The sequence below is a fragment of the Ochotona princeps genome, chromosome 5 (assembly GCF_030435755.1).
Source record: "Ochotona princeps isolate mOchPri1 chromosome 5, mOchPri1.hap1, whole genome shotgun sequence".
Lineage (NCBI taxonomy): Eukaryota > Metazoa > Chordata > Mammalia > Lagomorpha > Ochotonidae > Ochotona > Ochotona princeps.
Window position 1 is genome coordinate 54,264,384 of NC_080836.1, and position 24,283 is coordinate 54,288,666.

At 44.0% G+C, this 24,283-nt stretch overlaps 1 protein-coding gene across 1 annotated transcript in view; it reads right to left on the reverse strand.

The window, feature by feature from the left end:
- Positions 1–2,220: 2,220 nt before the first annotated feature.
- The window catches only part of CHN1 (chimerin 1), a 204,529-nt gene continuing 182,466 nt past the window's right edge, over positions 2,221–24,283 (reverse strand). The window contains exons 10-14 of the mRNA XM_058664659.1: positions 20,323–20,496; positions 19,571–19,648; positions 10,206–10,343; positions 4,243–4,348; positions 2,221–3,009 (exon numbers count right to left, since the gene is read on the reverse strand). Of these exons, the coding sequence (XP_058520642.1) occupies positions 2,838–3,009; positions 4,243–4,348; positions 10,206–10,343; positions 19,571–19,648; positions 20,323–20,496 (668 nt within the window). The 3' untranslated portion in view covers positions 2,221–2,837. The remainder of the gene's footprint in view (positions 3,010–4,242; positions 4,349–10,205; positions 10,344–19,570; positions 19,649–20,322; positions 20,497–24,283) is intronic.

The following is a 24,283-nucleotide window of genomic DNA, read 5'->3' on the forward strand; positions in this document are numbered from 1 at the left end:
TGAAGCGTATTCCTTTACTACTGAATTTCTCCTCTAAAAGTAAGACCACATACAAGACAAACTCCAGCAGTTAACACATGGAATTCCAGGTTTACCTAACCCAGGGGCAGATTCACTGGATCAGCCCTGTCTGACATACGTGTTTTCTGGGTCAAAAGCAGTTGTGTCCAGTGCCTTATAGTGACCTCCACTGGAGAGAGAATTGCCATGTTCTGTGAAACAAATCTTTGCACTTTAGCCATTTCTATGCTTGGTGCTTTGCCTGAGAAGTGAGCTGGGGGACAGCCGTTCCTGAATAAGGCACTTTCTCCATAGTAACAGGAAGCATAGAAGCCTAACACTTCCTACTTAGGGGCAAAACCAGGGAAAACTAAAGATGTTTCTATGTCCTTCTATTTGAGAGTCTCAAAAGGTTAGAAATATGTCTTCAATACTGCTTCACTTTGAAAAGCTGGCTCAGGAGCCCTGAGGGATCTGCAGAAACAGAAGAACAGTAAACTTCATTCAGGACTAGGGAGAGGAGCTTTTTCTGGTCCTTGCTTAGTTCCAACTTTGGATCCCTACCCTCTCTTGCAGTGACCATCAGGGTCGCTCCAGAGCCACCCCCCAAAAAAAATAGAATACTCAGAAATACAAGGCAAGCTTAGAACCAAACAGGAAATGATCAGCGTGGATCCACATATACCTTACTAGACAGGACACAAAGATTTTTTACTCCTCACTTGGGTATTGAAGATACTCTGCACACCCCTCCTAAAACTGTTCTGCACCTCAACTGTTGACAAAGGCCTTGTTAGAGTTATAACCCACTTTAGACTATTCTAAAATCTACCAAGTTCAGCAAAATTATGCGTCAACACAATAAACTGCTAAATACTAAAATGAAAACAGACACGAGACAGCTGAATAGTACCCTATAGCCACTTTAAGGTGAATAGCAGCCGGTTCTGTGTATAAATTAAAATTGAAATGTTAATGAAGTAGTCATAGGATGTGGTTAAGAACTTGCATTGTTTTAACACTGATTACTCAGTACCATGTCAATTAATTCCATAATGTTGTAAATTGTTGTTGATGTTGTGCTGGGGCTTCTAATTGATCGGGATGATACTCTGCCAGCTCTGCCTTCAGACCAGAGATGGTCTCCCCAAGAAACTGTTGAATTTACCTGGACAATAAGATGCTGGACTCTATGCTTGGTATATGTTTGCAACGAAAGAATCTCGACTGAATTTGAAATGTAATCCTGCAACAAGGTGGAGGAATCCACCATGGGGGAAGGGCACGGGGAGGGGTTGGGGAAATCCCAGAGCCTATGAAACTGTCACATAATGCAACGTAATTAATAAAAGAAAGAAAAGCTGGCTCGAACTTTAGAAGAGTGTTGATTTGACACAAGGACACAGGTCCTGATTAACCCTTAGCTCTCTGGGTGGGTGGTGAAGGTCCAGCCCTAAACGAGGGTGTAGGCATCCAGCTACAGACCCTTCCTCTTCCAGCACACATTGGAGCAAACAAAAGGATGTGAAAGAGTTACTCTGCTAGCTAGCTTCTTGTGCTGCCTACAGGAATTCCTGTTGACACCACCTCCAAAAGTCAAGAAAACATTCTAGCTCTTGGCCAGGACAATACAAGAAGAAAATAAAACCAATGGCTGAGTGTACTATTTCTTAGCACTTTATTTTAGGAGCTCATCACAAAACTGAACATTGTTGAGAGGCAGAAAGAACATGTGTATGTTTCCCATTTAGTGTATACCCTAAATGCCTGCAAAGGCTGGCGCTGGGTTGGACTGGACTGGGCCAAAGTTGGGAGCCAAGACCCTCAATCCACGTCTCCCATGTGGGTGACAGGAAACCAACTGCTTGGGTCATCACCTGCTCCTTCCCCAGGGTTTTATTTTTGCAGACAGAGTCAGGAACTAGAGCTGGTTACCAAATTCAGCTATTCTAATATGGGACATGGACATCCTGACCAGTCTTAGCCGGTGGGCCAAGATCCTGCCCCAAAACTTTTAATAACAAGCATAAGAGGTGAGAGGAAGCACTCAAAGTGAAGTAAATTACCAAACATTTTGTTTTTCCCCAATCTCAGTTCTGAGAGGAAAAACAGGTTATGAATCTTTCTTATTTCCAAGGGCTAAATTTAATAAATTAAACACTTGCTGGATTAAAATACAAACTTAGAACCCGAAACCCATAATAATGTAACAGAAAATGGCTGTGTTGTGCATTTTTTATTGGTAGAGCTAATTTAATAAAGATAACAAATCCGAGGACACATTTTGCTTTTGCTGGAAAGAAAGTACTATGTAGCTAACTAAGAGGAACCGAAAGTCAGCCATTTGTGAAGGGTAGGCACATGACATGGTCTCTGGGAATGCGACAGCCAGAGGCGCTGTTCTACGTGTGCATGTTTGTACGAGCATCACAAACCCATGACACAGACCCTAAAGCGAAGTCACAAGAGGCTCACAGTGTGAAACATGCTGGGTTACGACCACAGACTACCCGGGACAGAGATGCGGTGCAGGTGCAGGTGTGTGGTTTCCTTGGCATGTGAGTTTTGTTGCCAGATAGGGGGGCTAGTCATGCAATAGCTGGAGTTTCTCTTAACATGATAAACACCCAGGCTTACTAGAACTGGAAAGCATGTGTTCACTGTTTGACACGGACAGCTGAGTAGTGCTATAGAAACAATAGAAAGTTCCTTCATTTTTATCTGGTAATGTGCCCACACTTGAACCAAGAAATACTTTGGCTGTGGGAGCCAATTAAGTTACTATAAAACATTTCCTTCATCTGTAAAACATCTCTTTTCCCCCTCAAATTAAAAGATTAAAACAAAATGTCTTCATTTTTGATTAGCAGCTCCACCACCAGTCTCTGATACCGGATATCATTCAAGGCGGCCATTGCGTCCAGCTCGGGAGACCTCATGAGGGTTGGGCCGAAAACAATTCCAAGGTTCTCTGCATTCATAAGGTTCTCCTTTTCATGTAGGGTCACTCTGAAAAACACAGAAGGGCAGCAGCACATGACTTCCTGGAAGTTGCAGGGGTCCTCCCCGAGCCTGAGAGTTAGCCAAAGACTAGAATGGCCAGGGTCCAATTTCCCACTCAACCTGCTGGGCTGTTTCACTGTATTTCCCCACACTTCAAAGAACTGGCTTTCTCTGGAATAATCTGAGCTCTGGTGATGGTCAGGCAGGGTTCCTGGGCTGGGCTGTCCTGCCAAGGGCGCCCTGGTTACTCCGCTCCCCTCCCCCTCCACGTCTGCCGCATCATTTACTCTGGGGTTGTTGCAGAACTGCGCAGGGAAGGCAGACAGTCCCAGCAGCAGTGAGAAGCTGCTGGGGCTAAGCGACAGCATCAGGCAGTCAATGTTCATATCCTTGTTACTACTGCAGCAACAGAGGATTATTTGTTCTGGTGGGGATGACTTACATGCAAATGTGAAGCACTCAGATGGGAGGCTGATGATGCATGTTAAACAAAGTCTTTAGCTCTGGTGCTTTTAAAATGGGAAAATGTAAACATCTGTGAATGACTCAGATCTCATTGTTGGGAAGTCGAGGCTTAGGGCACATTCAATTATTTTCCAATCGGTTTTCTGTCTTGAAATGCTAAAACCACTAAAACTTGGTCAGAGAATTTTGAAAACAGCATCAATTGATAGGAACCAAGAGTGACTCAAGGGAAATGATGTTATGTTACTACGCATTGCTTGGAAAATCAAAACTAATTGAGACATTTGGTTTTCCATTCCTCCCTTAACCCTGTATTTCATCTCATTTTATGCCAGCTTTTGCTGATGGCAACATTAATTCAGTAATCTAAAAATCTCACAGAGCTTGAAGTGCTTGCTTTGAGGCAGAGATAAGGAAAGGGAGATGTCTTGCCAGCTGCTTTGCTTTTGCTTTATGACGCAAGTGCCTTTAAAGCCCCAAGCATGTCCTTCCCACAGAGACCAATGCATGTCCCTGGCGTGACACCAGTATTCCTCTGCCACTGTACACCGGAACTGCAAATCCTGCTTATGTCAGAACCGTGTCCTTGGTCCCATCCCAGGACAGGTTATTTTTAGTGTCCTTTCTCAACCCATGCAGCGTCACAGGCGAAGGCAACGCAGCTGCATGTTTATTCATTTCCTCCATCGGTCACTTGTCCTGTCCTTCACGTGTTGTTGCGTGAGCCTTAAACGGTGGGATGTGATGGGGTGGGAATCCCAGTGTGGAACTTGCCTTTTAAGATGCGCCATGAGGTAGCGGAGGGTTTCGCAGTGAGCAGGGGGCAGTAGTTTCAGGGCTTCGTGAAGGGTTTCCAGCTGCTCATCTGGATCCATGATTTCTAAAAGGGCAGGCAGAACACCACAGAGAAAAGCTTTTACAGAAAGTGGGCGCACATGGTCCCCCACCCTCTGTTCTGTGGCCATCTGAAACGGGTCTCTGAGTTGCTTCCTTTCAGTCGCTGCCCAAGCGTTCGAGCAATCTGAGGGGCAAGGTTCAGGTTTCTAAAGGGGCCTTGCTTCAAGGCACAACGTTGCTCGCCTGGGCTTTGGTGGGGGGCAATACTCAGCTGTCCTTGAGTTTGGCAACTGCAGAAAGCATATGTTAAATAGGAGATGTAACTATGAAGACACATGGACCCAGAGAATGACTCGCGTTCAAGTGAGCTTCTCTTACAACACCACAGAGATACTTCAGAGATGGCGTGCCACTCAGATACTCTGCCAGGCCCCTTCTGGTGACAGAATACAGGCTGTGCCACCCGCTGCCACGTGACTCCTAGTTAAGGCTTATTAACTGACATTCATATATATTTTTTTCCTTAAGATCTTGAAATCTTATAAGCATATGTATGTATCCTAACTTTTTCAAACATATGTTTTAGATCAAGATTTGCTATCATCCAATGGTTATTTAGGAGACTTGGCCTTAAGCACTTGGTGTTATCTATAAAAATCAGATCTGCCCTCAAAGCACAGGCATTTTCTATACTTAGGGTGTTCGGAACGCACTGCAGCCTGAGGGCAGTTTTAAGTGTGGCATGTGCTGGCGGGCTCCCTGAAATAGCTGTGACTTCCGCAGTGCAAGCTTTGAAGGGGAGGCATCTTCACTTGGATATTTCAGTTCTCCTGTGTTAGCCACAGACCAGCTGGACTGACCCGGACTGGCCTTTCAAGGATGTGGAGTCCACTAAGGTTACCTCTCACTTCTACAGTCACAGACAACACAGGCCTTTGGAGTTCTGTGCCTTTTACGGGAGTACCGCAGAGCATTCCTGCTCCATACAGATGGGTGTTGGGAAGGTGGGGTGGGGTTTTGGGCAATCACAGTGGGCCCCGGGCTCCTCAACCGTAATTGGGAGGGCTGGGAAGGCTGGGAAGGCAACATCTGGTTTAATGTAACATGCGAGGGGAAAAAAAGCCCTGGTCTTCCTAACTCACCAAGCAAACCAACTTAATGGTAGTGTAATAGACTCAGGTTAAGAACTAGCCTAAGATGAAAGGGACAGTTCTGTAGCACAAGCAGAACAGATTTACTAAATTTCATAATGTGAATGGTGACTGCAGCTTTCTCATTAAAGGAAACTGATTTTACACGTTCTGTGCAAAGCTGCTTCAGGGTTCTGGCTTATTTCTTCCCAATGAAGAACCTGTCATTTGCCTCTTGCTGTGGTACGTAAAGCATGCTGTCTGAGACTTGGGGTCTCTAAGGGGTGTCTTTCGACAACGACAGGGTACCAGCCCAGGTGCAGTGCTCAGGTTTAAGGCTTTAATTTCCAGAGATAAGGGAAGGAAATTTCAATTTGCTATGGAAAACTACTACTTAGTTTTAGCACAGGACTAGTTATTGAATCCACACAATTCTGAAAATTAAACAGAGGAACTTCGTTGCCTTTTCAGCTTACGCTAATAATCTTAGGGAGAACCTTGTGAAGAGTTGAAATGAAGGGTGGTGTTAGTGGGGGCAAGAAAACAAAATGTGCTTCTCACTAAAGCTTGCTATGTACTGGGCATTGACTGACCATGAAACCCCATTGCGTATTATACATCGGAGTGCAGCAAGTGCTATGGAATGGAAAAAAAAATCCAGGATAAGTAGGACTAGGGGTTCTGGGGTTGCAAGTTTAAATAGGGTAGTCAGGATAGGCCTGAGTGAGGAACAAAGTCTCCAGGAACAACCTGGAGGGAGAGAGAATAAGCCATGTGGAAGTCTGGGCAGGGGGCAGTTGGCTCCTGGCAGAGGTTAGCTGTGCCCAGAACCCAGAGGGAAGTTTATGAAAAAGTGGGGAGTGGTGTTGCAGGCTGCAGGCCCTTGTAAGCATGTGGCATTCACTGAAAGAACTGGGAAGAAATGTCCTGAACTGATTCAGTTTTCACAGCTAACACTCCTCTGACTGCCTTATGGAAAACAGGCTGTGGAAGGACACGATGGAAGCAGAGGGACAGTTAGTGGAAGGGAAGATGAAGAGAGGTTTTTGGGCTCTGGGTAGATTTTGAAGGGAGCGTGCCTGGGACTGCCTGGGTGAGGAAGACAAACATCCAGGTGGCCCCATGGTGTTGGGCTTAGACCCCATGGAGGATGGGGCATCTGTGGACTGCAACAGGAAAGATGGAGCATGGAGGAGGTTGGAGGGGGGTCCGTCAGGCAGCCCAGTGAGCCAGCTGACCCCGGGTCAGTTTGGTGATCAGAAAGAGGACATCTGAGAAAGACCTCAGGAAACACATGACATGCATCAGATACACTGCTATCTAATGAACAGTCCTCCCGGAGTCTGTCACTCTCCTCCTTCCACTTCCAGAAGTGCTCTTGGTTCTCATCACAGGTTTGTTGGAGGGTATAGTTCCCCAGACAAAAGCAGAGGGAGGCAGACACAATGGCAAGCATTTGGAGATGAATGGGTGTCATTGGCTGTTGTCAAATGCGCAAGGCCTCAGTGTGGAGGGACCCCTCAGAGGGGGATGGGGTGGGAGAATGCTGTTATACAAGCAAGAGGCTGCCATAGGCACTGTGAGAAAACAGACTTGTGTGAGAATTGCGACCTTCAGAGGAATTCCATGGGAGGAGATGGCAAGACTTGACCTTGACAGGACTTCAAAAGGTTTGTGCAAGTGGAATTAAAAGATGTTTATGTTGGTGCAAAAATTTTTCAAACCCATGCACAGTTTTTCTCATTTATGCATTTTCCATTAATCCAAATGCATGGACTTAAATTTTTTTGTACCCAACCTTTTTTCTTTTCCATGGATTTTTGCAAGTGTCCTCATATGACCTTAGTAGTGTGAGGGAAAGAAGATGGACAGAGAACAGACAGCATCTGAGGAAAGTCTGGGCAATGAGGACCTGGTGGGAACGGGAAATGAGCACTGGGGACTGTCTCCAAGTCAAGTGGAAGGGCTCCTAAAGCATGTCCTGTTACATCTTTGAATAGACTGTCACAAAGGAGGCACCTAGAATTCAGTCAAACAAAAAAAGGGTGACTTGCTTGGTGGCAGACGAGAAGAAAAGTCAGCAAACTCGCCTTCCCAGCATTCTCTCCTAGAAACTATGCCTTTGGGATGCAGTACTGTCACTTTTACTTGATCTGACTTAGCCAAGGCAACACACTGAGCGAGCCCTGTGGCCTTTCTACGGTCTTCAGGGAAGACAGCTCCCAGGCTGCTTGCCCAGGGCAGATCGGCTAGGATCAGGCCCACCAGGAGCTCTGGGTGGCAGAGCTGTTCCCGTGTGGCTGGGGGACAGGGGAGGGCTGGGTGTGCAGGCTGTCTCTGCAGCTCTCGTATTCTATGGCAGCAATGTGTAAGCTATGGGAAGAGGAGTGAGAGAGCAGGAGTGGGCACAGCTGAACTCCTGCAGGGCACAGGCAGGTGGCTCAGCCCTTTGCAAGTGTTTCTGGCCTTTCCCCTATGTGTCCCGTTTTTATTCCTTGTAGTCACTTCTGCCCCAAAAGTCTGTGGGAAATGCATATTAGAAAAAAACCGCACAAACTTAAAAAAAGTTTCTGTGGTAAAAGACACTTCTTGAATTATGTCCCCACAGACTCCCTGAGATGTGACTCATGGTCACGTCTGCTCTCCTATACGGGGGTCCACAGGCTCCACGCAGACAGTTCCTACAGAGGGGGGCTTTAGGACACACTCTGACTCTTCTTGGCCAGAGACATTTTTAAGAACTGATGATGACATAAAAAGCTGACAAGCTGCATTGGGAAAGGTCCTCTAGCTCTTCTCTGTGCATGTCTTCTGTTCCTTGCTCCATCACGTGAGGCAGGAAGTGAGGCTGAGGCGAGACAGCAAGAGCTCTGACATTAGGCAGATGTGGGTTTGAATGCTAAGGCCACTTCCCGTAGGGATGTGACCCTGCTCAATTTACTTAGGCTCTACGACATGCACTTGTGAAGTGACAGCATGCATGTCAAGTGCTTCGCATGATCCGTGACAGCTGGTACAGGTGCCTTCAACATAAATGACCCTGCTCTTCCTTCAGCGGGCCCCTTCAGAAGACAGGTGTATCCACACAGCAAACTATTCTGCTGCTGCGAACACTGTGTGCGAGGACCACCAGTGATGCTGTCATTGGCAAACACCACCACCACCATAGAGGAATGTTAGTTTAAGCAGACGGGGTCTCTGGTACCACAGAACCCTGGGTCAATCTAGTTAACTTGCGTGGAGGTGGCATTTATACTGAGATATGGGGACATTTCTTACTATGCGATTTCAAGAAGCCCTCTGAATCACGGGTCTAGCTGATTTCTTAGAGGAAAGCTGTTTCAGAAATAAACTCATGTGAAAAAGGTTTGAAAAAAGAAGAAAAATGGGAGACTTTTCTTTTTAATTTCCATGGAAGGGAACAGTAATGAAATCTTCTGGAGGAGTGGGGGCCCAAGGGCCTGCAATCCAACAAGAGGCTTGGGTTTGGCCTCGAGCTGGTGCTGGTGTGGAGTTCAGAACTTGTAGTGAGTCGCTTCTCTATCCTGTTAACTGGGTGCCCATGGATCAGGTCTAGGGCAAACTCCACTCCATTCCCTGGCACTGTGGGGACAGCACATCTGTCCACTTGGCCTCAGTGCTCGAGACCGTGTATGGAAAATACTTCGCATGTGAGTGGTGGTTGCAGTGATGCACTCTGGGGAGATGACATCTGTTCCACGAGACATGGTCTGGAAGTGTCCTTGGCCAGCTCCAGGGGAGGGGAGTTCTGTTCCTACGGGTGGGACCTCAACTTTTCAGGCTCTTTTTTGTTTGTTTGTTTTTTGTTTTGTGTTTTCAGGCTCTCTTGTTAAATCATTTGTGCCCATTCTAAAGCCAGCGTAATCCTCCTGCCTGTTCTCTCTACACGACCTTGAGCAGTCAGGGTTCCATAGAACTATAATCACCAACATCTTTTCAACCAAAGTACTGAAAGGGAAACAAAGTCAGAACAGAGAATTTGTGCTACGTGAGATTTTAAAGTCAAAAGGGTAAATCAGAGTAACTAAGGAAGTGATGTCAGTATGTAAAGATCAAGACAGCATTTGGTTTTAAAGGCAGAAGCAAAATGATAAATAGCCCATCTTAAAAAAAAAAGTAATGCCAACACTTAAAATCTGTTAAGAATTCCCTTTAAAAAAAAATGAAGTGTGAATTACAGGTATAATTTTTGGCCGCATAAATAAAATTGGGCAAATGAGCGCTTTTCTCATTCTCATTTCAACCAGGATTGAGTTTGACATTTGATCTAAAACAGTGCTAACTTAAAAGAACCACGAGCCAGTGCCGATCTGTGCAATGTTTGTGAATGGTCTGCATGAACTTGGACATGCACAGAAACTGATAAGAAGGCAGAAACTTTCAACAATCTGACAACAGATTTGATGTTTGCTAAATCTAAGGATTACAGTTCCTCTTATATTTTTATATTGCTTTTCCTAGATAGTCACTAGTACTTTTCCGAGAGTGGTAAACTGCAACTAAAGTGCAGGTGTTGGGTTTTTTTGTTTCTTTTGGAAAACAAGGATGGGTACATCCTGAAAGTTCAGATGGCAGAAGTCAAATGGAAATTGCTAGAGAGGGTGAAATGCTTGTGAAGGGGACTAACTGTAGAGACAGGTGAAGGGGGAATAGTTTGTAAAACACATTCGAGACCCAGCTGGAAAGCTTGGAGGAGCAGTGACAGGGAGAGTGTCTGGTGGCTGTTGGGGACACGGCATTCATACTCACTGGCAGACTCTATGAACTTGGGGTAAGCATCGTACGTAATGAGTGGGATTGGCAAATCTCTGAAGTACAGTTTCAGTGCGCCAGTGATAATGTTGATATCTTCATACATGTTCACGGAAATATCTGCTTTCTCGCCATCTTTGGAGGATGTTAAAAGAAACACAAGTCAGCATCTGAATTCCCATCATTGTTAGTAAATAACATGATTTTGTATACAGTCAAATTGGAGAGATTAGCAACACTTCATGATGCCCAGGAATGTCCAATTTCCTGTGAAAAAGCAACACCTTGTTTTGCATTTTCCTAGCTAAAGCTACTTAAATATTCTGTCTAATTACACAAGGGAGAGGCAAGAGAGCATGACTTCAACAATATTTTTCAACTTCCTAAAGCTCTTCCTATTGAAACTCAGGGGTGGGGGATGATGCAGGATTGCATCTTTGTGAATAAACAGTTTGTGTGAAAGATAATACAGAGGCACTCTGAACTAAGCCTACTAGTACCACGGGGCCTCTTTCTCCCCAGGCACTCTGACTCTACATCTTGAATGTGCCTGCATGTAGGAGGTAGGGGAGGTAGAAAGGGTGACAAAAACCCAACGAAACACAACTTCAGAATGTTGAGGGAACATTCTAAACATGGAGAAGTTTCCAGGTGCTATGCTCTAGGACCCTCAGACGAAGGTGGCTTCCATCTGAAGTTCCCTTCTGCATTTGCCTGCATGCAGGACTTTGCTTGGTTCACACACTCAAGTTTTCATCTACCGATGGTTAGTGTCTCCTCAGAGTTTGGGTAATGATTTCTATAGATTAAAAAGGTAGCCTCCTTATATGCACAGCTTGCTGAATGGCTGAAGTAGGAACTCTGAAGGGCTCCAGTAGGAATCTGATTCATTGCTGGTAGGAGGGCCAAGGGTGTGGCCACTAAATATGATTTCCATATAATCCAGCAATGTATTCCAAGTCATTCACTCAAATGAGATGAAGATGCATGTCTATACCTACATAGTGACAATCTTAGCAGCTTTATTCATAATTGCTAAAACTTAGAATCAGCCTTTGATACATGGACAAACTGTAGTATATCCATACACTGGAATATTATTCAGTAATAAAAAGAAATGAATTCTCAACTTACAAAGAGACTTGGTGGAACCTTAAAAGTCAGCCTGAAAAGGCTCACCAATATGTGATGCCATTTATAACCTAGAAAAGCTCAAACAGAGAACAGAAACCTAAAACTACTCAAGTCCATTAAAAACAAGGAAAGCAGCCACTTTGAAAATGCCAGTACTCAGCCTTTCAAACACCTTCCACTGTGAACTGATCATCAGTGTCTTTCACGGTTTTGCATTCTATGCAGTGGCAGTACAAACTGCGACAGAGTGCTTTCTGGAAGGAAAAGGCAATGTAGAGTCCTTCAGTGGGGACCTCTTCAGGGAACAGGGTATATACTGGGGCCCCATGAACCCCAAGAAAGGGGATCAGGATCCGAAGGAAGGTAGAACAAGCAAGGCAAGCCAGCATCATTTCTGTCACATTTCCTTTTCCCTGCAACATGGCTTCTAAGAATCAAATCCCAAGTAGCTTATTTTCATCATAGGGTATATGTCCAGTTTTTGGTTTGGAAAACATACTCCTCATTCTCAGAGTTCAGCTACATGAAGGGGCAAACAATCTGGGAGGTCGGTCTTGGAAACCTCTTATTATTCAGACCCTTCTTTTTATGGTAAGGTAGTGTTCACTGCATCTTAATCTACTCCTGTCATTGTAACTGCCTGAGCACCTTTCAGGGCCTTAGATCGGCCTCAGGACCTGCGCATAGAAACCAGGAGCCTTTGCCAGCTTCTGTTAATTCTTTTTTTTTTTTTTTTAAGTTTTTGTCAGAATTCTTATTTTTTTTTAACATTTTATTATTATTGCTATCATTTTATGATACAGTTCCATATTCCCTTATCCCCTCCCCAATTCCCTCCCACCCAGTTCCTCTATATCATTACTAACATATAGTTCTTCATACTCAGTCATATGTCCATCATTGTGGGCATGGACAATGGCAGAGAGTCCAGAATCCTATTGTCAACATATAGTAAACAGTTTCATTGTAAGTCCATCTTTGTCTGGAACTAGAGATGCATACCACACTGCATCCTCACATCTGGATGTTAGTCTCAATTTCACAGCTACTGTACATCCCCTTAAATGAAAAGTCATAATACAAAATCAACAATAGAAAGAAAAATAGAAATTTACAATGCCATGAAGTTAAATGACATGTTACTAGATATGACAGTCTCCATCACACAGCTACTATACATCCCCTTAAATGAAAAGCCACAAAACAAAATCAACATCGGGGAGAAAAAAGAAATTAACAACACCAAGAAGTTAAATAACATGCTATTAAGTGACTAATGTGTAGCTAAAGAAATGAAAATCAAGAACCTTCCTGCAGAAAATGCCACTGTATGATCTATGAGTCATTGAATGATTTAATCAGAAGAAAGTGTTTTGAAGAGATGAAACCAACAGAAAACAGCAAAACCCATGTGATATAGTTTCCGCTGATTTTTGTTGAAGTGTCTCCTCCAGACAACAAACAGATGGGTTTTGTTTTTTAATCCAGTCTAATAATCTATGTTGTTTGATTGAACTTAAGCCATTTGCATTCAGAGTTTAATATACATGGGTGTTACTTTGATCCTGTCATTTTAGGAATGGGTTGTTCATTGGTTTAGTCTTGTGTTGTCATTTTACTGGGATGTTCTTCCCCTTTGCCTTTGGTTTTTGTAGGTGCTATTCCTCTTCTCTGTCAAGAAAACATCTTGAAGTATCATTTGTCGGGCAGGTTTGGAAGAGACAAATTCTTTTAGCTTTTCTTTACTGTGGAATTTTATTTCATTTTCAAAGACAAAAGAAAGCTTTGCTGGATATGTTATTCTAGGCCGACAATTTTTTTCTTTTAGAATCTGGAATATGTCACTCCATTCTCTTCTTGCCTGTGAAGGATTCCTATGAGAGATCTCCTGTGAGTTTAATTGGCATTCCTTTATATGTCTATTGATTTTTTTCACATGCACATTTAAGGATGTTTTCCTTATGTTCAATTGAAGAGAGCTTGGTGATCATGTGTCTTAGTGAAGATTGTTTTTGATCAAGCCTGTTGGGAGTTCAGTGCCCCTCCTGGATCTTGTTTCTCAATTCTTTCTCCAGATTAGGGAAATTTTCCTTTATTATTTCATTAAATACATTTGCAAACTCAGCTTCTCTTTCTGCACCTTCTGGGACTCCCATAACTCTCATATTTGGCCTCTTAATAGTGTCGTTCAACTCTTGAATACTTTGAATACTTTTTTTGGTGTGATCCAGCTCTGCTTCCAGCTTTTTGTTTGCTTCCCCCTGATGACAGGAAATATCTTCCAATTCTGAGATTCTTTCTTCTGCTTGCTTCATTCTATTTTGCAGGCTCTCCACTGTACTTTTAATCTGCTCTACTGTGTTATTAATTTCTGATGTACCAGCCTTGATTTGCTTTGTTGCTTCCTTAAATTCTTTGAACTCTTGTATGTGCTTCTAATTTTTGATCAGAAGCTTTAAAATGAGTCTTATGAATTCTGTATGCCCCATTTTCTCTGTCTTCCTCAGTTAATTCTGAGATTTGCACAGGGTTTTGCTCCTTTGCAGGGGAGTTTTCAGTAATACTCATTGTGCCTTTGTCTCTTCTTTTGCTCTTGGTCATTGTACTTCTGGTTAGCAGATTCTTCTTTTGGGGGCAGGTTTGTAAGCTGTGTCATCCACAGGTCTGCAATGCAATTTTACTTATTGCAGGTGGTACACAACTTTTTGCTTGCAGCCACTTGTGCCCAACCTCCAGCGAGTTCCAGGTCTGGGTTCTTATGTGTGATTTCCACCGTGGTCTCCACAGCCCCAGCCCTTGGCTCACTACTCTTCACCTCCTGTGATACTGTGCTGAGACTGCACTGTTGTCTCTGCAACCTTCCTCCCACTTTCGGTTGAAGCAGGTCCCAGGATTAGGGAGACACCAGGTGTCCTATATAGTTAGGTTGTTGGTGGCGCTGATCTTGCCGGAACCTGTTGGACGTTAGGTCTGGGTGTCACACGGACCTGTTTTGACCCGTACATGTCACAGTCGGTATTTTCCTGCAGGACCAGTGCAATCCACCTACCTCAGCCAGTTCTCGCGAGATCAGCACATGTGCAGTTCACTGTTGCCCCCTGCAGTCCTAAAGCTTTTGTCACAGTGTACAAAATGGCGCCTGACGTACCACTACTAGAGTTCTTGATCTGCTGGCCGTCAGATCTGAGGGCTACCCAGACCTGTCTTGGGTGAAACCTGTAGAATGCCATGTCGTTGCAGTTCACTGAGTCAGAAATGAGTTCACTCCCAGCTCAGCATATGCTCAGTCCTTTCCCTTGCCTTTGCCTCCTATGCAAAATGGCGCCCAATTCGGCTCTAGGGGGCTGACTGGGCTATGAAATCCACCCTGTTCTTTCACTGCCTGTCTGAGATATGCTGCTCTGTCTCTGCTCCTGGTCAAATCAAAGGGACCAGCAGGACGGAGAGTTCTTTGGGTTCACCCCCGAGCTCCCAGTGAAAGTCCCTTCCCACCTGGTTGCAGGTGGAGTTCTGGCTGCTTGTGGAGTTCAGATGGCTGTGCTGGAGTATCAGTCACTGCAACACCACACTGTTGTGTTTGCTGCTTTCCTATGTCTGTCAGTCTCCAGGTACCCCTCTGCTGTTGTTCCGTCCTTTCCTATTTCCTGAAATATGTCCTCTCTGCTTCATCCTGGTTAAATGTTTTTCCGTCTGTTTAAACGTGTCCTTACCCTATTCCGCCATCATGATTCTGTCCGCTCCTGTTAATTCTTAAAGCTTCACTACGAGTGAGTACAGATATTTTCTTGGATAAAGTTTCTTCTTTTTACCCTCACCTGCTTTGCTGGAGTGTGACATTCTCCCATTGCTAGGACCCACCCTTTATTTCAAGGAATTTATTAAAACACAAAAACAAAGACAATCACCATTTTCTGGTAATAGACCATGAGCCTTTCATGAACACAAGGACTTGTGTGTGGGAGTGTACATGGCTGACTGCTGTACCTAAGGAACATGGTGCTTTAAAGCAGCTGCATAAAACATGTTTGAGGAAATAAAATAGATTTTAAATATAGCCTAACGATTCACACTGTATGACTTGCTCTATGTGCTATTATTAACCTGTTATTTTAAATCCTGTCTTTAGTTAAAAAATACATATAGATTCTTTTCCATCTGTTTCTGTTCTATACTCTGGACTGAATATCCAGATACTGCATTCTAAGCAAGGCTATTGCATATCAGCAGTCTGTAACATTTTTGTGCCCAATTGTCATTTTACATTATGAACTTCATCTAGCATAGTTAAAATGTACTTCATTTGTTAGGAGTTCTCTCCACCTCAGTCAACAAATCACACACAAGTTTCCTTGAAAATCAGGAGTCACACGTGTGCAAATACTGCACATCCTCGAAGAGAGGTCCCACATTCATGAGCTGCAGTGACAATGGATCTACCAGGGCAGAGAGCAAAGGCAGTTCAGACGGGAGCATGATGCTGAGTGAGGCACTCACTGGACTTGGGCCTAAAAGCACTGCATGGGCAATGTGTTTTCTTCCAAGTTATTTTGCTTTTTAAAAATTTTGGTTAACCTGTGCACTGTTATGTAAGTGTAAGCCTATCAAACCAGGCAACTCACGTCTCCCTTTCCTCACTCTTGCCTTTGGAACCTACGAGTTCCTTTCCAGTTCTTACACAAATACACTATTGTGAACTATGTCAGATCACTATGTGCAACACCACACTTGGTTAATTTTGTGTTTTGGCGCTTCTTACTCAATTTCCTTCTATAATCCTCACCTCTCTCTCTTGAGCCTCTACTGATCAGACTGACTTCAAGTAGGTGATTTGATATCCTTCCACTGAGTTATTGGCCCACTGTATTTTTTTTTATTCTATTCATGTATCTGAAAGGCAGAGTTAGAGGGAGGAGTGAAAAGTTAAAGGTCTTCTGTCTTCAAATGGCATCAATGGGCAGGCCTGAGCAAGGCTATAGGAGCTTCCTGTGGACCCCCTATGTGGATGCAGAGGCTCCCAAGCACTTGGGCCATCTTCCTTGGCTTTCCCAGGTGCATTAGCAGGGAGTTGGATTAGGAAGTGGAGCAGCAGGGATCCAGGTAAAGTTTTCCTGTGTGAGGGAGAATGTGTGGTATCAGTCTTTCTGTGGTTTATCTAATTTTACATGATGATTGTAGTTCGATCCATTTTCCTACAAATATCAGGATTTCACTTTTTTATGGCCAAAGAATATTCCATTGTGTATACATACACTATGTTTCTGGCCATTCATCTGCTAATGGACACCCAAGTTGATTCTATACCTGGATGTTGTGAACAGTGCTGCAAACAACTTGTAGGGCAGGTGTTTCTTTCATAGGCCAACGAAGTGACCTTCAGCTCTATACCCAGAAGCAGGATAGCTGGATCACGTAACTAACAGTTTTCTGAGGAAACTGTATACTGTTCCCCATTATGGCTGTACTAGTTTGGCTTGTGTTCCATAAACCAGAGCATAAAATTACTTTTTTCCTCTATCCAGCATGCCATTGTCTAAAGAAGACATATTTATTTGAAAGAGTTACAAAGAACAGGACAGAGATCCTATATCCAATGATTGACTCCCTAGACCTAGGCTGCAGCGGCTGGGGCTGGACCAGCTGAAGCCAGAGGCTTCCTCTAGGTCTCCAACAAGCATAGCAGGGCCCAAGAACTTGGGCCATTTTCTGTTGCTTCCGTCTTCGTGCTACTTGTGTCCTTCCATGGGTACCTGAGCATCCTGCAGATCAGTCGGCTCTATCATTTCCAAAGGGTGGCTCCTATGGGTGGAAGGCTTTTTCCTGCAGCCTCTGGCAAGCTTCTAGTCTGTGGCTGCTCTGGCTTGAGCTTTAGCTGCATGCTGAGGGCCAGCTGGGATCTTCCTCCACTGTATTCAGTGGCAATGGGAGCAGAGCAAGGGGTGGGGGTCCTCTCAGTCCCAGCAAGGGATGTGGGTCTTGGTGGCTGTTGGTGGGGGTGTGGCAGTGCCAGGTTCAAGGCTGGAGCAAGTTTGTGCACATGCTTGTGCCCATCCAAATGGGAGAGGACTGAGTCTCTGCAAGGCCAGGCAGTGTCCAGAGCAGCCCTACAAACCTTTCTGGGAGACTTTGTGGAGACCACTTAATGCCTGCAGAGACAGGTTGTAGAAGCACCTCAGGTCTTTCTGGCCTTAGGCTTCCCGTGCTGCCCTTGCTGAGTTCAGCACTCTCCCATGAGCACTCGCTGTGAAATGCTGTTACTGTCACTCTTGGTCTTGCCTGTGGAAGAGGAGATGAACGTTTGGCATCTCTTTGCAGCCTTATTGGAGAATCTCCTGATGGATTGTTCACCATCAGTTCTTGATTTTAGAAACAGCCTATCTCTGTCCTGGGATACGGCTCGAAGACATTGATTTGCTTTCACTCATTCATCACATAAGTGCTCTGAGCAAAGGTACGGCGGTACTGATGTTGGTGTGGTCCTCCAGGCAAGGGCTACCTGCTAAGTTAGGGAAGACTTTCCCAGAGTTACTCTTTACCTTGACGTTTGAACAAAAAGTGAATTCCAGCATTCCATGGATCCTGTCTTCCTTCTTGAATCTCATTATTTGAGGGTTAAGACTTCCAGAAATGATCACTCCCTTAATTCCTTCATACTTGTTTTGCTCTGTTTATCTGACACTCTGCATATACTTACATGCAGGCAGAACTGACAGTTTGGTTTCCTTCACACTCTGGTTAATGTTCTTCATTGCCATTCCTACAAACAACTGCTGGAACATATGGGTGTGGCTGCAGGGAGACAAGATGAGTGCTCAGGGAGTTAAAAAGTCTCAGCTGTGCTTCCAGGGCACCAAAAGGTAGTCTTTTATTTTTAATGAAAGAGAACTGACATCTGTTTGCATTCTGGAGTCCATGGGAGCATTCTATTTCTTTGACATTGTGAACTGTTTGAGAATTGTGGCCGGGGGCTGGGAAAGGATGTGTTGGTTCCTAGCTTCCAGAGAAAGAGATGCCCCTTGACATCCCATTTTGCATGGTTTCTGCACTATTTTTCTTAACTGATTTGGATCTAGCATACTGTTATTTCACTGTATTACTCTCCTCAAACGCCTGGGTTGGCCTAGATTTTTCTTAGGTCAGGTTAGTGAAATATTTAACTTACTTTTGCCTTCAAATGGCTGTAAGAGGTTCGTGAATGGGAAAGGAGTGTGACAGAACTAGAAACAGACTTGGAAAAAAGGAAGGCTCTTTAAAAGATCATTACTTACTCTTCCATTTTCTGCATTCAAAACTGTTGCTTTTCTGTGGTACCAGCTTAATCTTGCACTTAAAGCCAAGAGAAAATAGAGAACCCATGCAAACAAATCCTAATGTAGATGTTGGTTAGAACAAAGTGTTAGATCCACTGAACTTGCCTTTGGCTGGGCTCCTCCTTCCCCAGTGGGGCATGACCTAAGCAGAGGTCCTCAACTCATCTCTGCTTTCTAGTTCTGATCTCCTGGCCGTGACTTGGTTCTCGGCTGAGTTGCACCTTGCGATGAGGATGCCCGGGAGCCATAGGACAGCAGAGCTGGGTGGGAAACTTGAGGCATGTAATAAGATTCTACCTCCATCTCATCTTTACTCAATGCCTTTGGTAAATAGCATTTCTCTGCATGTCTTTTGGCAAATGATCCAGTGTTGGATAGTCAAATATTGATAATATAATTAAATGTTATGCCTCTTTTTCATTCAGATTCTGAAATCTAATACTTAAAACTAGCACAAAAATAAGCAACCATAAGTCCTTTAATTGGATATAAGAATCATCAATGAATGATTAAATAATGCAAAAGGGACCAAGTGCAATGGCTCAGGGGCAAAATCCTCGTGTTGCTCATGCTGGGATCCCATTTGGGTGCCAGTTCGTGTCCCAGCTGCTCCACTTCCTTCCAGCTCCCTGCTTGTGGACTGGGAAAGCAGTGGATGATGGCCCAAAGGCTTGGAACCCTGCTTTCACATTGGAGACCAGAAAGAAATTCCTGGCTCTTGGCTTCAGATTGGCTTAGCTCTGGCCATTGTGGCCACTTGAGGAGTGAACCAGTGGACAGAAGATCTTTCTCTCCATCTCTCCTTTCTGTACATGACTTTCCAACAAAAATAAATAAATCTTAAAAAAAACTAGATAATGCAAAAAATAACTTGATGTTGTAGCAAACAGCATGACTGTCTGAACATGTAGAAGAACATACCTCTGTCAAAAGCCATCTTGACATCTTCAATTAGGTCACTGAATCCAGATACTCGGTACAGTCCTTCAGAGTTAAGACCTGTAAAAAGTAAGCATGGGAACAAATTGGTTTTTTTAGAATTATCCCTTTCTTTACATTTACAGGGCCTTCCCAAGCCAGGAGTAAGTGAATCTCAAATGAGAAAATAGACATGTTTAGAAGCCTTTTCACACATTTTCCTAAAACAAAACAATTTCATTCACAGTTCTTTAATTCTGACCTTTTGTCACCTGAGCATGTATAATTTGGCTTATTCTAAGTAGAAGCAAATATATTAAATATTAAGGAAAACAGTTCATCACCTCAATGACACCATAAATTCTTTATGTAACAGATGACTCAGTTGAGCTGTATTAATAGTCGCAGCAGTTTTTCCCAAGAGGGCAAGAATAATCAGGTGCAGTTGTGGCTTCTCCATGGAGAAGTCATTACAGCTTTGCTTCCTGGACGAAAGACAAACACTGGTGTTTGTCTCTACATGCCAGCCTTTGCAGAATGGAAGTACCAGTATATTTTCTACAACTGGTTAAATCGGCCTCAAAATCAAGCTGCTTATGTTAACTAATGCTTCTCACTTGAGATATGTCACACTGGAAGCCATTTCCCCCCACAAAACTGCAGAGAAAGACAATGGTGTCGTGCAGAGAGGCAGCAGGTCTTGAACTGGGGTGGGGGGACCCAGAGTTCCACAGCCCGCCCTGGAGGTTGCTCACCTCTGGCTTCGATCTCCCTGATGCACATGTCCACCACCATTGGCCGTGTGGTGATACGCGCTTTCACGAGCGTGGTCAGGTCACAGCTGTACACCTTCTTCACGTGCTTCAAGTCTGGTTTACAGTCATTGGGGACCATCTTGGAACACTGCTTATGAACATTCAAGCCACAATCTGCAAAAATAGAGACAAAGATATTGTGGATTTCGAGCCTCCTGGAGCGTTGTATTCTAGCTAAAGACACTGCAGCATGACTTTGGTTTTAAACAGTTAAGCCTCCAGTGTTCCTTCAGGGTAGAGCCAAGTTTTCTCTCAAATCCTTATTATAAGCTAGGATACCAGAATTCTATGTTGCTTCATCATTTATTTACTGTAGGATTGTAGAATACTCCCTCCCATTACAAAAGTGCCTTGTTAAATGTTTCTATCACATAGTATTATGCCAAAGAGCCAATTCTATGCTTCGTGCTTGTTCTCTTCAAAATTCATGTGCCAGGAACTTAATTCCAATGACAACAGTGGTCTGGGAAGTGCTTGGGACTGCAGAGCTCTGCAGCCTCACCCCAGGGCTCGCAGGAGTGGCTCCCTCCTTCTGTGCCATGTGGGGATATGGCAGGAAGCCACGGCAGGTCGTGCCATCCCAAGAAGGACTTCTCAAACCTTGGAACTGTGAATATGTTTATGTTCATTATTGACCACCCAGCCTGTGGAATCCTGTTGTGACTGCACAAAATGGACTAAGGTGGCTAACTGAAAATCAGTTTCCTGTAAAGTTACATAAAAATTGTACTTAATGTGAGAAGTAATTCAGTATGTTTGCTAAGAAATACAAATCTGTATCCTAAAGTAACAGAATCTAAGACCCTCTTAAAGCAGCGATGTTCATACTTGGGTCTATATATAAGCCTTTCTACAATAGAAAAATTACCCAGTACCCTCAAACAGCTTTCAAGTATTACCCGTTCCTACTATCACCAGTCAGCAAGGGCTCACTAGTGTTGGGCATTGTCCAAGGTCTAGACATTGATTATTTCATTTAAACTGGCAAAGTTCCATGAAATAAGACTTACGGTTTTACAACTGAGCAAATCAGGTGCACTTTACCTCAATGTACACAGACATGGGATTTAAGCTTTTGGGTGGTTTTCTATCTACTCAGTTTATTTGCTCTGTAATTTTGCTGTGTTATAAATTCTAAGATGTCAACATCCAAACATTTTTTTAGTCACTATTTCGAGACAGCATTTTCCCCATTAAGGGAGCACCAAAACAGTTTAAATGGAATAGAGAATACAAATACTTGGTTAAATTAGACTGGAGCAATTACATGAAAGGATAAACCACAACTAATAATTCAACCAAAAGAAATGTAATCTTTGCTTTAAAAAGCACAACCCATTAGTCTTAAAGCTCAAGAAACATGATGTTGACTTGTTGCAAATCCAGTCTAAGTGGAATGTGTGGTTTATGTAAGGTCAGTGGTCTTCAGGAAACCCATGTGAGCACTGGGCAAGGCTATGGTGGTTATCCGGGGATCTGTGGGTCAGCCTCAGCTGTTCCTGCAGTCTGGCAGAAAGGAGAGCATCCTATTCACCTCACAGAACTGTTAGGTTGAAGAATGAGCCTGTGCACCGAGGCTTGGCATGTGACAAACTGTTAGAGAAATGCCGGTGGTCATCATCACTCTTGTGACGTTTGGTCAAGCTTCACAACTGTAGTTTAGTTACAAAGGGTGGTCACTAGGCAGAGATGGGGAAGTAAGCCAGCACACCAATACACTCCTTTATTCAATACGTGCATAGACACTGCCAACTTGAAATAGGGTCACCCCACAGGCTGTAAGTTCTAAGGGAGGAGTTCATATGTACTGAGTACCGTCCATGAACAAAGACAGGCCAGATGTAGGGGAGGGAGCTGTGTGTGCACATGTGTGAACACTGGAACACCCTGGGAATGGCTACCTCTGTGCTGACCATGTCCAGACATCACAGTCATTAGAGAATAATGGCTCCTTTGAGTGAGAGCAGCCTCGGGGGCAAAGAGCTCAAGCTATGCTATCTGAAAAGATACTCAATGATTTTTCTTGATAGCTAAATAATGTCCAAATAAACTTAAATTCCTCTTGAATACAAATATTTCTGACTTATTTATAAAGCAAATCAATGGCAAAATGCTCCCTTCAAAAAGATAATACTGTCTTGGATTACCTCTTCAACTTTAGTTTGACCTTGAATGTATTAGCTGTGATTTTGAGTTACTCAACTTCACCGCACTTAATGCAAAGCAGAAATAATGTTTACTGGGGTTCACGTGAGGCCTTAATGTTAAAATGCGTAAAATGCTCATACATAGTAGATTGTTTAGAAGTATGAAAAAACATTGTGAGAGACCTGTATGATGTGTATGCTATACATGGTTATTTGAATGCCATGGCCATAATCGGTTTAAGGTCAGAATCTAAGTTGAGCTTGAAGCCAGTTGTGTGTGTGTGTGTGTGCGCGCGCACGCACACTGTGAGTGTCAGGCCCTGAAAAGGACCTGCAAAAATGGGTCAGCAGATACTTCCATATTTACACTGCTCTTAATGCATTCAGTTTATATAAAGCCATCCCCAGGCATGAGGAATGTACCATTGCTGACTGCTCACACCACACTGGAGGAGCTTTTAGTCTCTTATTCTCCATCCCCATCTGAAGTTCCAAAAATGCAAACATTAAATCTGTTGCTGCTGTCTCACAGCTCCCTGAGGCTCAGTTCACTTTGAAAAAGTATTTTCTCTTGCTTGTCCGAATTGGCTAATTTCTGCTGACCTCTCTGTAAGCTCACCCCTTTCCTCTGTCTCCATGCTGCTATGGAGACTGCCACTCATTGAGCTCATTTGACTATCACACATTCTGTTTCTGAAACTTCCCTTTGGCTTTCTTTTTAAACTGTGTTTTTGATCCCCATCCCCTCCATTTGTCTGAAGAGTGTATTAGCTTACTGGAGTACTTCCATATGATACCTGCCAACATCTATGCCATCTTAATGTTTCCTAGTTGCCTTTTTAAATTTGAAATTTTCTTGGTGTGGTTTCAGTAGCTCTGACCTGTATCTTGGATATTTTGAGTGTCATAAGACTATGGCTCCTATTTAAATCTTCAATTTTAGCAGAAAGTCAACCTGTTTTAGATTTAGGACGCCATGACCTGGCTCACTTTTGCAGACTGTGGCCCAAATAGCAACCTGGTTTGCAAAGCCGTTGTTACGCTTACCCTGGGGGGTGGTGCTGGCATCCCCTCCTTGTGTTACCCAAAGGGCAGGCGGCTAACCCCACTGCCCCTTCTCTAGGGTGCGTGTGGCAAGCAGAGGGTCCCAGCCTAGAGGCTGCATGTAGACTGATAATTAGGGCTGTGCCCACAGCCTTGGGGAGAGACATTGTTCTGCACCTGGCAGCAGGCAGGCACAAAGGACCATTCTGAAGATGGTCCCAGTAGCTACCCTTAATGCAGATCAGGAATTAAAACAGGACTCTGCTCACCCACATGGGCCAAGAGGATGCTGCTTCTCCCATAGGGTAAAGCCAAGGGGTTCCACATGAGGACCGAATAGGGATGCTCCAGTTTTACTGCTACAGGTAGGGCTGGAAGCCATGGGCTCTGCCTATAGACTCACAGGAGAGAGCTAATCCCTTGCTTATTGCAGGGTAGGAGTGGCAACAGGCTGCACCCACAGTCTCTGCTTTAGCAACATCTGATGTGAAGGGGTAGAGATACAGCCTTTCTTGTGGTGTCTACTTTGAGGTCAGAGGGCATGACTTAAAGTTCCCATCCTGCTTTGCTGTCCTTCCTCAGTGCTTAAACTAAGAAAAGCAGGCTTTCTTCAGGCTGTGTCTTTGCCTGTTGGCTTTTAGCAGTTTTTGCTTTCTGTAATGCCCAGGCTGGGATACATAGGAGGTAAAATAAGTACATACATGCTGTGC